This window comes from Exophiala bonariae (genome assembly GCF_035927105.1).
Source record: "Exophiala bonariae strain CCFEE 5792 chromosome Unknown scaffold_1, whole genome shotgun sequence".
NCBI lineage: Eukaryota > Fungi > Ascomycota > Eurotiomycetes > Chaetothyriales > Herpotrichiellaceae > Exophiala > Exophiala bonariae.
The window spans coordinates 2,761,704-2,775,227 of NW_027042476.1; the positions used below are offsets into that span (position 1 = coordinate 2,761,704).

General features: G+C 49.0%; 4 protein-coding genes across 4 annotated transcripts; 2 read left to right on the forward strand and 2 right to left on the reverse strand.

Annotated features, from left to right (window-relative positions):
• Nucleotides 1-496: 496 nt before the first annotated feature.
• Nucleotides 497-4,504, forward strand: LTR84_000969 (uncharacterized protein; the record flags this gene model as incomplete). Its single annotated transcript, XM_064844597.1, has 1 exon — nt 497-4,504. One exon carries the CDS (start codon nt 497-499, stop codon nt 4,502-4,504), a length of 4,008 nt encoding a protein of 1,335 aa, XP_064712457.1.
• A 732-nt stretch (nt 4,505-5,236) lies between these two features.
• Nucleotides 5,237-7,990, reverse strand: LTR84_000970 (uncharacterized protein; the record flags this gene model as incomplete). The annotated part of the gene is made up of 7 exons (XM_064844598.1): nt 5,237-6,377; nt 6,429-6,547; nt 6,599-6,649; nt 6,702-6,794; nt 6,849-7,049; nt 7,096-7,877; nt 7,987-7,990. The coding sequence occupies 7 exons, from the start codon at nt 7,988-7,990 to the stop codon at nt 5,237-5,239; spliced, it is 2,391 nt and encodes a 796-aa protein (XP_064712458.1).
• Nucleotides 7,991-8,748: 758 nt separating this feature from the next.
• Nucleotides 8,749-10,892, reverse strand: LTR84_000971 (uncharacterized protein; the record flags this gene model as incomplete). The annotated part of the gene is made up of 5 exons (XM_064844599.1): nt 8,749-9,599; nt 9,648-9,790; nt 9,840-10,119; nt 10,215-10,252; nt 10,303-10,892. 5 exons carry the CDS (start codon nt 10,890-10,892, stop codon nt 8,749-8,751), a joined length of 1,902 nt encoding a protein of 633 aa, XP_064712459.1.
• Nucleotides 10,893-11,873: 981 nt separating this feature from the next.
• On the forward strand, nt 11,874-13,317 carry LTR84_000972 (uncharacterized protein; the record flags this gene model as incomplete). Its single annotated transcript, XM_064844600.1, has 2 exons — nt 11,874-12,613; nt 12,666-13,317. 2 exons carry the CDS (start codon nt 11,874-11,876, stop codon nt 13,315-13,317), a joined length of 1,392 nt encoding a protein of 463 aa, XP_064712460.1.
• Between the last annotated feature and the right edge of the window lie 207 nt (nt 13,318-13,524).

The following is a 13,524-nucleotide window of genomic DNA, read 5'->3' on the forward strand; positions in this document are numbered from 1 at the left end:
GATGGGGTGATGAAGACTGTGTAAACTGCAGGATCCTCGTGATCGTGATCTGGGTATGTGACTTTCGAGGCGAAAAAGGAATCCATGCAGATCTTCCGCAGTTTGCGCCGCTAGTCGTGGCTACGGGGGAACTTGTATTCGAAAGCGCCATCACTGTATTCACGTACTCCGCAGTACAGAATGATGCTTCACGTGACCCTCTAACTGTGGTTGCCGTGGCACTCCTGAAGAGTTTCGACGCCTTTCCTGATCCAGGTATCTGACAGTAAACACTGACGCCCACCACGACGCCATGACTGCACCAACCACATCGACACACACACACACATAATAGCGTATCCGACTTCCTCACAACTTCCAAATCCCAGCTGCACGGATCAGCTACACCTGCATCTGCCCCTCGCAACCAGATCAACTAACTACACATCTACTGCTACTATTCCACTTGTCCATACTGCCATCACATGTAAAGGAAGAACCCCAACAAGGCGGCACAATGCTGCTCCACGATCGCAGCCCAGATACTTCTCCTTTCAACAGCGCCTCTCAACGACAATACTTCAACAGATCATACAACTCAGACATGTCTTTACCTTCGCCTGCTTCGCCCTCGAGAGGCTCAAAGTCATTACTCTTTGCTTCTCCCGCCCCAACCCCGACCACTCGACATGAACGGCAACAGTCCTTTTCACCTTCCACCTCGTTCAGCTCCATCCCCACCCATGTCAGAAGCCAGTCGCTGCAGCGTCAGGCCAGCACTTCCAGTACATTTGCCCCAAAGTTCATCAAGTCGGAAGAAATGAAGAAGAGCGAAGAGCGCATCTCTGCCATTGAAGGTGAAAACGACTTTTCAGGCAAGCGATATGTTTGGGTCAAGGATCCCGAGAAGGCTTTTGTCCGAGGTTGGATAATTCAAGATCTTCCTGGCGGTCATGTGCTCGTTCAATTCGATAGTGGTTCCTCGATAGAGGCTCACATGGACGATGTTGACGCCGTGAATCCCGCCAAATTCGACAAAGCCGACGACATGGCTGAATTGACACACCTGAACGAGGCCTCAGTGATACACAATCTCTACACCAGATATCAAGCAGATCTGATATACACATATTCCGGTCTTTTCTTGGTCACGATCAATCCTTACTGCCCACTTCCCATCTATGGGAACGACTATATACGCATGTACAAAGGCCAAGCACGAGAGGATACACGTCCCCATATATTCGCTGTCTCAGATGCTGCGTTTCGACGTCTTGTGGAAGAAGGGGAGAACCAGAGTATATTGGTCACCGGTGAATCCGGAGCTGGGAAAACAGAAAACACGAAAAAGGTTATCCAATACTTGGCCGCTGTCGCAACTTCCGATTTCGATACACCCTTGACTGGTAGAGCGCCAGCGAAGCACCTGTCCAATCTCTCACAGCAAATTCTGAGAGCAAACCCGATCCTCGAGTCCTTTGGCAATGCTCAAACCGTCCGCAACAACAACTCTTCACGATTTGGCAAATTCATACGCATTCAATTTACACGGTCTGGTCAGATAGCAGGCGCTTTTATCGATTGGTACCTTCTAGAAAAATCTCGAGTTGTCAAGGTCAGCCAGCAAGAACGAAGCTATCATGTGTTCTATCAACTGCTCGCTGGCACAGACTCGCGGATGCGTGACGCCCTGCTTCTGACGGGCATGGATGTCGAGCACTTTGCCTACATCAGAGGTGGTAACGATACAATTTCTGGAGTCTCGGACAGAGATGAATGGAATACCTTAATCGAAGCTTTTCATATCATGAACTTTTCCGAGAACGAACAAATGGCCATCTTCAAGACAATCGCTGCCATCCTTCATCTTGGAAATGTCGCTGTGAGACAGGAAAGTCGAGCAGGCGATCAGGCTTCCTTGGATCCCGAGGCTCGAGCTTCGATTGATAAGGCTTGCAGATTGCTAGGTGTTCAGACAGAACCGTTCATCAAAGGCCTCCTCCATCCTAAAGTGAAGGCTGGTAGGGAATGGGTCGAGAAGGTGCAAAGCCCGGAACAAGTTCGATTAGCCATCGATGCCCTGTCAAAGGGTATCTATGAGCGTGGCTTCGGTGACTTGGTAACGAAGATCAATACCCAACTCGATCGCGGTGGCGTCAGCAGCGACGACAGTCATTTTATCGGAGTGCTCGATATCGCGGGCTTCGAGATTTTCGAGACCAACAGCTTTGAGCAACTATGCATCAACTATACGAACGAAAAGTTGCAGCAGTTTTTCAATCACTACATGTTTGTCCTTGAACAAGAAGAATATGCACGGGAACAAATTGAATGGCAGTTTATCGACTTTGGGAAAGATCTCCAACCCACAATAGATCTCATCGAGCTTCCTAATCCCATAGGAATCTTCTCCTGTCTGGATGAGGATTCAGTAATGCCAAAGGCTACCGACAAGTCGTTTACGGACAAGTTGCACTCTCTATGGGAGAAGAAGACGTCCAAATATGCACCCGCCCGCACAAGGCAAGGTTTCATCCTCACCCACTATGCCGCCGAAGTAGAATATTCGACTGAAGGATGGCTAGAGAAGAACAAAGACCCTCTCAACGATAACCTCACGAGGTTGTTAGCAGGTTCGAAAGACAACCACATTGCGAATCTCTTCAGTGACTGTGTCGATGACCTAGACGAACCTTACAGTCCACGAAGTAGGGTGAAGAAAGGTTTGTTTCGCACAGTTGCTCAGAGACATAAGGAACAACTGAGTAGCCTGATGCGACAGCTTCATTCCACTCAACCACACTTCGTACGATGCATTCTTCCCAATCATAAGAAGAAACCCAAACAATTCACCGCACCCTTGGTTCTTGATCAGTTGAGGTGTAACGGTGTTCTTGAAGGCATTCGGATTGCACGGACTGGTTTCCCGAATCGTTTGACCTTTGCAGAATTTCGATCCCGTTACGAAGTTCTGTGCGAAAACATGCCAAAAGGCTATTTGGGAGGCCAAGAAGCAGCCAAAATCATGCTTGATTGCTTGAAGATGGATAAGTCAAATTATCGTGTTGGCCTAACTAAAGTTTTCTTCAGGGCAGGTGTGTTGGCTGATCTTGAGGAACAACGCGATGGGCTCATTCGCGACATCATGTCTCGATTTCAGTCCATTGCCAGAGGTTTCATGCAGCGCCGTGTTGCCTTCAAGCAATTATATCGTGCGGAAGCCACTAGAGTCATTCAGAGGAATCTGAATGTGTACCTCGATCTGCAGTCAAACCCTTGGTGGCGACTGTTCGTCCGGATGAAACCTCTTCTAGGCGCAACTCGTACCGCTGGTGAAGTTAAGAAGAGAGACGAGAAAATAGAACTCTTAAACAACAAGATGCGGCAGGAGGCAACTGAGAGACACCGGATAGAAGAGGAGAGAAGACGGGCGGAAATTGACGTGCAGAGAATTCAACAAACTCTTGAAGCTGAACGGGCACTCGCTCTAGACAAAGAAGAGATCTTCAAGAGACTTCAGTATCGCGAGAGTGAGCTGAGCGAGAAGCTGTCGGACGCATTGACGGAGCAAGAAAGCCTCGAGGATCAGCTAGATGCCGCGATGGACTCGAAGAAGAAGGTGGATGAAGAGCTCGCCACTCGCCGTGAACAAGTTCTCCAAGCGGGCCAGATCATAACGAGACTAGAGGCTGAGAAGAAGGAATTACAACAACAGATCGACAAACTAGAAGATGAGCTGGACAACGTGGAGAAAACACATTCCCAGAATGACAACCGCCTGGAGTCCATCAGCGTAGAGTTGCGAACATTGAAGAGTCAACTTGGAGTCAAAGATCGGAAGATTTCCGAGTTGGAAGCCAGTCTTCAACAAGCACAGAAAGAAAAGGATGGCAAAGCGGCAGCTCTGGATCAAGAAATCCGAAGCTTGAGAAGTCAAATAGCTCAGCGGGACCGAACGAAGGAGGATCTTGAAACTCGACTGCACAGGGCGGAATCTCAGCGTGCCGAGGACAACAAGCGCAGAAGCGACGACTTCGAGTCCCAGATCCGAGCCCTCAAGAATGAACTGACCAGCAAGGATCGCAAGATCCAGGACCTGGAAGGGGATCTTTCGAAAATCGACAAAGATGCCGAAACAAAGCTCAACGCCACGACTACTGAACTCACCACGACCAAAAAGCTCCTCCGTGAACTCCAAGGCCAAAATGAAGAACTGCGCGCCCAAATAACATCAATGTCAATGGCTGCGTCGCAACACGAAACCGCGCTGCGTAGGAAAGATGGCGAGCTCGCCGCACTCCTGGCCGACGTGGAGCAGCACGAGCGCGAAAAGAAATCTTTGAAGAAAGAGAACGACGCCCTCTCCGGCAAACACGATAGTATCCAGCAGAAACACGTCAGTCTGCAAGGCGATCTGGAGGGAATGCGGGCACAGCGCGCTATGATGGAGCGCGAGGCCGCTGAGGTCCGAAAGTGTCTCGAGCGCGCCATGCCATTCTTCACGCAGCATTTCTCGTCATCGTGATGTATTCAGACTAATTTTTGAGCGTGGGTGTCTGTTGAAGGGAATGGAGACGAAATAGCCCGACTGCGCGCGTTGTGGTGTGTGATCGGTTGATTGAACGAATGGAAGATTTTGAATGTCAATGACAGAGCGCCTTTTTTGTTCTCCTCCTCTCGTCGTCGTGATTCTTGATTCAGCAAATCCGATGCGATGCGATGCGATACGAATGTGCCAGTGGATATTACAATCATACGATGTGACGTTGATGGTCGCGGAGGTGGTAGGGGAGATGGGGACAGAGAAGATTCAGGGAGTCGTCTCTCGGGGGATTGTGCGTGGTTTCTCGCACCGCAGCTGCATTGGCTCGGGCTGGGACCGGATTGGTTTGCTTTTTATCTTGGAAATGCGAACAGGCAAGGCATAACCGGACAGGAAAAGAGCGGGTTTCTTGGTGTCTGGACTCTGTACTGTACTTTCTTCGCAACTAGTCTCTACTAAGTACACCTAGGTCTGAGTAAATAGGATCATGAGTATGCATAAATATCATGTCAAATGAGGTTTAATTAGGTGTTAGGTGTTGGAATTGAGAGTCACTTCAGACGTGCATAGATCTGAGTCTCGTTCCATCCATCGCCTGACAAATTCAATTACTTTGCGTTGCGATGGTTTCACCCACACCTTGTCTATATAGCTAGAGTGAACCAAGCATTTCCTAGAATTATATTGCAGAAGTCATGAAATCATTCTCGCCCTTTAATCCGTACCCGCCCACTCATCTCGCCCATCTCCAGCGATGAGGATTTGGATGATATCCGCAAAACGCCGGGATATGCCACTTGCGCCGAGGCGGCGTAGCATTGTTTCTAGCACGCAGAGTGTCGCCGCCTTCATCTCGGCGTTGTTGGCGTTCAGGATCGATTTGAGGGCCCCAATCGCTTGTTTGCCCGTGTAGCTTGAGGGGAGGGAAGGTATGAATGTGGTAGTGGTGGTGGTGGAGGAGGAAGAGGACTGTGTAGTGTGGGACATGCTGTCTAGCGCGCGGATCTCGGGTAGGAGCTCCAGTTCTAGCCATGAGAAGGTGTCGGTGGTGGGTGGTGCTGTTGTGGAGTGGGAATTGAGATTCGGGTTCGAAGAGGAAGTGAGAGGGGCGACACTTGGGCGATAGAGCATATAGCACGCCCAGCAGACTGCAGAAGCGAAAAGGATGCGGGGCGTATGAATTGCCATAACGGAACCCATGCTGGTATTTACCATGAAGTTTTGCAGGAGGAGTGCATGGAGGAGACATCGCTTCGAATCCGGGGAGGACAGCCACGATACCACATACTCTCTGACGGAAGAAGCAACATCGGACCCTTCTTTTCCGATCGCCAGTTCGAGGACGTTGATATCTGCCATCAAAGTTATGAACGAATAGTGCCACAACGGCATGAGGCTAAAAGGTGCTTCGGTGGTGGTTGATGATAAAGCTCCATTATGATCCCCAATCGTGCCCATATGTTCAGAGAAATTGCGGTGCCAGAAGATGAGCTCAGACTCAAGCTTTGCGATCATCTCGAACGTGAGCTGCTTCAGGTATCGGCACTCCGCGATCGACGCACTAAGTCCCGAGAGCCTGGCATATCTTAGTAGCATCGGGGTTCGCTGGCGGGTTTCTATCGCCCATGATTCTCTTGACCCTGCAGAAAGTTTCGGATCAAGTATACTAATCTGTTCTTCCTTCCTGAGTCTTGCTGCCCAGACAGCAGCTGAGGGAGCGTTGAACAATTCTGCTGATGAAATGGTGGGCAGTGAAGCTGTGTTGTGACGGAAGATCGGTTCATGATGAAACAAAGCTGCAAGCTCTGCGTCATGGATGTGCAGAAGTAATGCAATGCTATCAGTTCCATATAAGCTATCATATATTGTGGGGTGGATAGCAGTTATGATCAGTGGAAAAGCTTACCGTTTCATCTCCTCTGCCTGAGCCCATTTAAGCCAGGCTTTGTGCAACTCTTTGGCAGAGAGATTGCCAGGGAGGATGAACTTAGGAACATCTCCAAGTATCCGAGCGTGACGAGCAACCTAAAATTTCATGTTACTACGACATTAGAAACTTGGTCGCTCTGCACAAACCGAGATAAGTGTTCCATGGTATGAAGATGCAGTGGTGAGATGATATGGATGCTGGTGGACGTTAGGCCAGTTATCATACAGAAAGCGGTGGGGTATGGCTAACTTCGGAGAGTAATGCAAATGTTTGACCAATCATTGATGCTTTCAACGTTGTACGCACTCCAGCTGGTCTGCGAGATATGTACCTCTCGAACGGCTGGAGTTGTTAATGATGTTCCTCCATCTGGGGGGCCCATTCGGATCAACTTACTGCACTCAAATGAGCCTTGTTGACTCGTTCAAAGAGCATACATCCTGTTCGGGCTGCAACATCCGAGCCCAAACATAGCGTGCCTGCAGAGCATATTGAAAGCACCAATAGGGCAGTGTCTGTTGTCGGCCGAAAGGTAGGCCCGTGAACAATGGGAAGAGCCACATTGAATCGGGTGAAAAAGAGGTGGATGCAAAGGTTCTAGGCACATGTCAGTACGCAAGCAAGGCCAGTTGGAGGAGTCTACCATGAATTCAATCGTCGGAAGGGGTTCATTCCGCTCAGGAAATCGTAATTTGGAGGCCATTTTTGCACGATAGCTTTCGTCAATGTCCTCGCCACGATCCTCCCTAACATCACCCGGAGTCATGGGTCTTGAGCCGATAGCAAAGCCTGACGCCATTAATGGGACTTGCGTGTACCAATGATGCCTTAAATCAGACACATTTGGCATAGTTCGTTTGTTGATTGGCGGGGCACGCTGAGGTATCAGAAGCTGTTCACTAGTATCGTTGCTCAAAATGTTCTGCAGATCTGGTGTGTGCCAAGTGTTCAGATTATCAAAGATGGAAATATCGAACTCATCTTCAAGAAGCCAATTCGCCGAGTCGAGGCCGTCCAATGTTTGGGCGAAAGAAACTGGATCGAAATCGAGTTCATTTGTGTGAGCTCCTGGGACTTGGAGAACCGACAAGTCGATAGCTTGTGAGGTGCCTGATGATGGTACAACACCTGAGAACCCCGTAGCTTCTACAATGTGTTCTCGACCAGGTTCATTGGAGAGAGCAGCTGTTTGGAAGTCGTACGAATGTGGTCCTGTGGGATCAGTGGCCTCCTCACTCAGATCGTCCGTGGAATTTTGATCGGAAGTTGCTGCCAGCAAGACCTGTACATAATCGCCCACAGTGCCTTCTAAAAGTTCAGTAGATCTCTCTGTCACTGTCGTAGCAGAATTCGTCTCCAGTGATTTGGCTGTAGAGTTTCCATTGTTGGTGACTTGTGATGCACGCCTCCGGGCAGCTTTGCTGTCTATGCAATGTGTTCTTGAATGGCGGAGAAGTGTATCACTCACAGACTCAGCATCCAGTTTAAACATGCCATATGGTATACTTACTGGCGAGGGTAAGCCTTCAGGCACACATTGCAACGAAATGGCTTCTCCTTCGTATGAGAGCGGATATGTCGAGTATAATGATCAGCCTTGATGAATCGTTTGGAACAATAAGGGCACGCCTTTCCCTTCTTCGACGGTGATTGGGGTTCCTGACTAGACACACGCGACTCGTCCTGGGACTGTGACGGATCATGATCTGACATGTCATTCACATATCATCCAGATTGCCTGTAGTATATGTCAGAACCGTTGCCGATTTTTACACCCTACGATATGAAGAGAAGCCGACAGTCAATAGGATCTCTACGGACCTGAAATCAAGATTAGTAGTCAAAGAAGCAAGAAATTGTGGAGGGGATGTTCTGGGGATGCGAAATGTCCCCACAAAATAGCCTCGGTTTGAATGCTAGCCCTAACCAGGGTCGTCCCAGGGTCCCAGACGACTTGCGTCGAGTCTTCGCTAGTACGCACATGCGTATGAATATGAAGAAGTACCTGTTAACCTACAATTCGCTTGCTTCGCGCATTAACTATTTGCAGTACGCATATCTGATCAGATGGCGAGACACAAGCAATTCAGGCAAGTGCTCTTCACTTTCAATGTTCATTGCTCCTCTCGAATTTGCAAGGCTACGAGTACAAATAAGTTCGACTTGCTTTTCTTCTTCGCGGGCTAGTTAGAACTCCCTTGGGCATAGCTCCGCTCAGAAGCAAGTATTCCACATTTCCAGGTTGCCCTATCAGCCCGGTATGCTCCAGAGAGGCAAGGACTCTGGTCTAAGTCTCCTATAGTTTCGCAAACAAGACTGAAGAAGCCTTACCACACGCCCTCTTAAGCTCTTCACCCGATCCACATTCTGCAAAAACATATCTGTCCGCTCTCACTAACACGTACCGTCGTCCCTGCAGCCACGTCCGAATGCCGTACATATCGTAACCTGCAGGCTCGGGTCGATTAATGTTCAGACTCGACTTCTTGAACTCTTCAATGGTGGCAACCCGATATATTTGTGTAGGAGACATCGATGTTGATAGGGCTGGGGCTTCAAGTAATGGGTCATGCACGATGTAGCAGACGTCTTCGAGTCGTAGCTCCCCGTGTGATATTGTGTGGAGATCCATTCCCTTCAGCTCGGAATATGCTGTTTCTGCCTCAATGATATTGCTCACTGACACAACCAATCGCAAGAGTGAATTGTATGGACTTTTGAAGATAACGTCGTCGGTGAAGCGCACCTGGCTGTCGGGATTGCTCAATACCGATCGGCAGTAAACCTGAGGGAATAAGATGCCGCCGGCGAATTCACTTAGAAAGGACATGCCATCTCTCCAGTCATAACGGGACAGGCCATCTGCTCGCGGCCCAAGTTCGAGCTTACGGCGCAGAGGAGGGATAAGTTGCATGATCCAGAGGATCCAATCTCTGCAAAATATCTTCAGACTGTTTCGTGCGGTAGTGAGACTCCCGTTCCTAACAGTAATGGCAATCGACCTATTGAGATGCTGCTTTCTTTCGAGACACCAGCTGTTTAAGAGTTTTTGGTGGTCAACGGCTTTTCCTGATTTGCATGCAACGGCGAGCCTCCAAGCAATTCCGGACGCATCTCGGAAACCCGAGGCAATACCTTGACCACCAACTGCACGATGTTAGAGATACAAATTTCGCGGCCAACAGAGACACTTACAAGGGGGCATGACATGGGCTGAATCTCCAGCCAATATCACTCTTCCAAGGAACCAGCTGTTACAGCTTCTCGCAGAGAATGTGAATGGCCTGGATCTCAGTACGTGTATGCAGTCTTCTGGATACTGGACGGGTTTGGTCAACCTGAAATCACTCAGCGGGAGAGATACATCAGATAATAAGAACTCCTTACCCGTAGATATGGCCTGGGTGAGTCAAGTAGGGGAATATTATTGAAGTAGCACCTTTATAAGCCGCCATTTCCTGAGGATCTTCGTGCTTTTCAACAACAAACTCAAACCTCCACAAACGTTCCTCGCGCAGGCCAAAAGTTCCACAAACTGACGGTCGATCAGGGTCACCGATGAAGCGGAAATTTGAGGGAAAGAACGTGTCATACACTTGCTGTGGTGTAAACCCACATTTCCATAGGGGGAAATCTGGATGGCTCTCGGTGGTTGGTAAGTCCATGTCTAAACGATTGATCCGGTTAGTCGACATTCATATACCCCTCTAACCATCTTGTATGGTAGGTATGTCTTGCTCAGCCGGTTCGAAGGCAACTTACGATAATTTGCAGCAACCCAGGTCTCTTCGTATTCATAGCTACACGTTGTTAGCCATAGAGCTTGCCCAGCTCCTCAAGGGGCACATACCCGGGAAGTGATTCAAGCACTATGCCTCTGGGTTCCAGATATTGTTTTCTCGTGAATCCGGTCTTGCCATCCGCACCAACGAGGAACTTCCCCCTTACCCGCTGTTCTCTTCCGTCATAGTTATGGTATGTGACTGTGACACCTTCTTTATCTTCTTCAATTGCCGTGATTGTTGATCCTAGACGTAGTTCAGAGGCAGGAAAACGACTCGCCGCCTCACGGATGTTCTTCTCCAAAATTGGCTGCTTGTGGGCTATAGCTCCAACATGACCACTAGGACCAATCGTGTCGAGATTCATTCTCATGAATGGTTTGGTTTGTAAACCCTGTTTACCAGATGTGAAGAGAGTCCAGCCAATGGACGCCCCAATCTCGGTGTGAACCTTGTCATAAATCCCCAGACCTTGTAGCAGTCGGATACCTTCTTCATCCAGAGCTATGCCTCGTGGATCTGTCACAACTTCTGTCTCCTTTTCGAGGACGATGTTCGGGATCGACATCTGGCCCAGGTAAGCACTCAAAAGTGCCCCAGTTGGCCCGCAGCCACAGATGATAACATCGGTGGATTCCAACTCTTCATTGATCTCCATACTGGCAAATTATCCCCCAGGAGTCTTGGTAGGTCGATTTGAGATCCTCCAGAATGACAGAACGCGTCGAGACGGCCATCAGATACTGATATATATTCCTAGGGAGGTCTAGCCATTCGGTAGGTAAATGGACCTACAGTACGAGAAGCTCTTCATATCAATCTCATATGACTTGGAAGTAGCGACCAATTGTGTACTTTGTTGAGTTCAAATTTGCGGGACGACTCATTCCACTTTACAATTCCGTGGGACGGTATTGTACAAAAGAGGGAGAGGAGTTCAAATGGATGCGGGACTCCCAGATTATACGGGGCCCCAACAGTCGAGTTCAACCTGTAAGTTTGTGCTGAAATTTGCGGGGTCTCGATCTCCAGATGCACGTGATTATCGGATGAACAAAATTCCGGAGCCAAGAATGCACGTGACTATATGATATCTTCATTCGGAGTAGGTCGAAGCCTTGTGTCGTTTGAAATGAAAAGACAAAAGAAATCACATTTCCATGCCATCGAACTTCCGAATTGCTCCATTCCTGAGACGACTCGAACAACGATGATGTATTTGGTGTATCATCCGTTCTTCAACAGTTTTCCAAGGTTTGAATTCGATCTTCGCCGGTCAAGCCGGCCTGCACCGTAATGTCCACTGCCGATGGATCGCTGGAGAAGATCTGTGTACTATGGGAGTACACCGGGCCGGGTACTCAGCAATGAACTGCGAACGCTTGGTTCTCCTGCATAGGGATATGGTTCATACGCCAAAAATGGAAGGTACACACCGGTGTGATCAGGCTCGGATAGCAGGGCGCGAGGACAACACTCCATCATCCACGTGAACAAGAATTGGGCTAGTGTCACATGGCAGCCAAATATATAAAGACGCCAGCACGGTACAACTTCCTTGGATTGTCTATCGTTCTTCTAACCATCATCTGGAAATCAAAAACGTCGCCCTCCTTCCACCTTATCACTTAAGTGCAAAATGCCTAGCGCAATCACAGACGAGACCACCTGGGTCACGACTGAAGTCCCAGGACCATTATCGAAGCAAAAAATTGCGGCTTTAAACAAAGTCTTTGACGCAAGAGCCGTTCACTTCGTGGTAGATTACGAGAAGAGCCATGACAACTATATTGTCGACGTGGATGGTAACAAATACCTCGATGTCTACAGCCAAATTGCTTCGATCCCAGTGGGCTACAACAACCCAACCCTCATCGCGGCTGCCAAGTCTCCAGAAATGATCTCCGCTCTCGTCAACCGCCCAGCGACAGGCAATTTCCCTTCAGAGAACTGGTTCGCACTTCTCACAGAAGGTCTGCTACGCGTTGCCCCTAAAGGCCACAACCAACTCTTTACTGCCCAGTCAGGTTCTGAGGCGAATGAGCTGGCATACAAGGCGGCATTCATGTATTACCAACGCCAAAAGCGAGGCGAAGGTGTTGAGTGGAGCGATCACGAAATCGAGTCGTCATTGCATAACACTACCCCGGGTTCACCAGACCTATCCATTCTGAGTTTTAAGAACTCATTCCACGGACGAGGCTTCGGTAGTTTATCCACTACGAGATCGAAAGCTGTTCACAAACTTGATATTCCATCATTTGATTGGCCACATGCAGCATTCCCAGCACTCAAATATCCACTTGAGGACAATGCTGAAGCCAACAAGGCCGAAGAGGAAGCCAGCCTCCGAGAAGTGGAGGAGCTCATTACTACCTGGTTAGCGATACAGTCTACACTTTTCTCATCCTTCATTTACTAATTCATATAGGCCAAACCCTGTCGCAGCCGTAATTGTTGAACCAATCCAGAGTGAAGGTGGCGACAATCACGCCTCTCCAGCCTTCTTCCAGGGTCTACGATCTCTCACGAAGAAACACGGCGTACTACTCATTGTAGACGAAGTACAGACCGGGTTTGGTGCGACTGGCAAATTCTGGGGTCATGATCACTGGAACTTGAGTACCCCGCCCGACATGGTCACATTCTCAAAGAAGGCTCAGACAGCAGGCTATTTCTTTGGAGATGCAAAATTGTGTCCAGACAAGGCTTACCGCCAATTTAACACCTGGATCGGCGATGCCGCACGCGTACTTCTGTGCAATGCTGTGATCGATGAGATCCTGAAGCGTAACCTCGTGGAACAGACCGCACAAGTGGGAGAACAGCTTTACGCCGCTCTGGAGCAGGTAGCTGCGAAATACCCGGATCGCGTGCATAATTTGCGCGGCAAAGGTCAAGGAACATGTATTGCATTCGATACAATCAATGCGGCGGGTCTGGTGAAGAAGATGAAGTCTCTGGGCGTGAATATTGGTGTCTGTGGTAAGGAGACTGTCAGACTTCGACCAATGCTGATCTTTGAGGCCGAATTGGTCCCTAAATTGGTGGGGACTCTCGAGAAGGCCATTCTGGCAACTTGATGGGTTGAATGGCATGTCCTTTTCGGACTTCTTCTACTTTTCATTGTATCAAATTGAGCGAACGGACGGGGGTAACTTGGGCGTGTGGGAGTCTGGACACTCCGCAAGATTTCCGGTTTTTACATACCGAAATAAATCTTCTCATGGTTATCTACCAATTCATCATACCAGAATTCCTTGCCTCACTATAGCGGATAGAATTCAGCA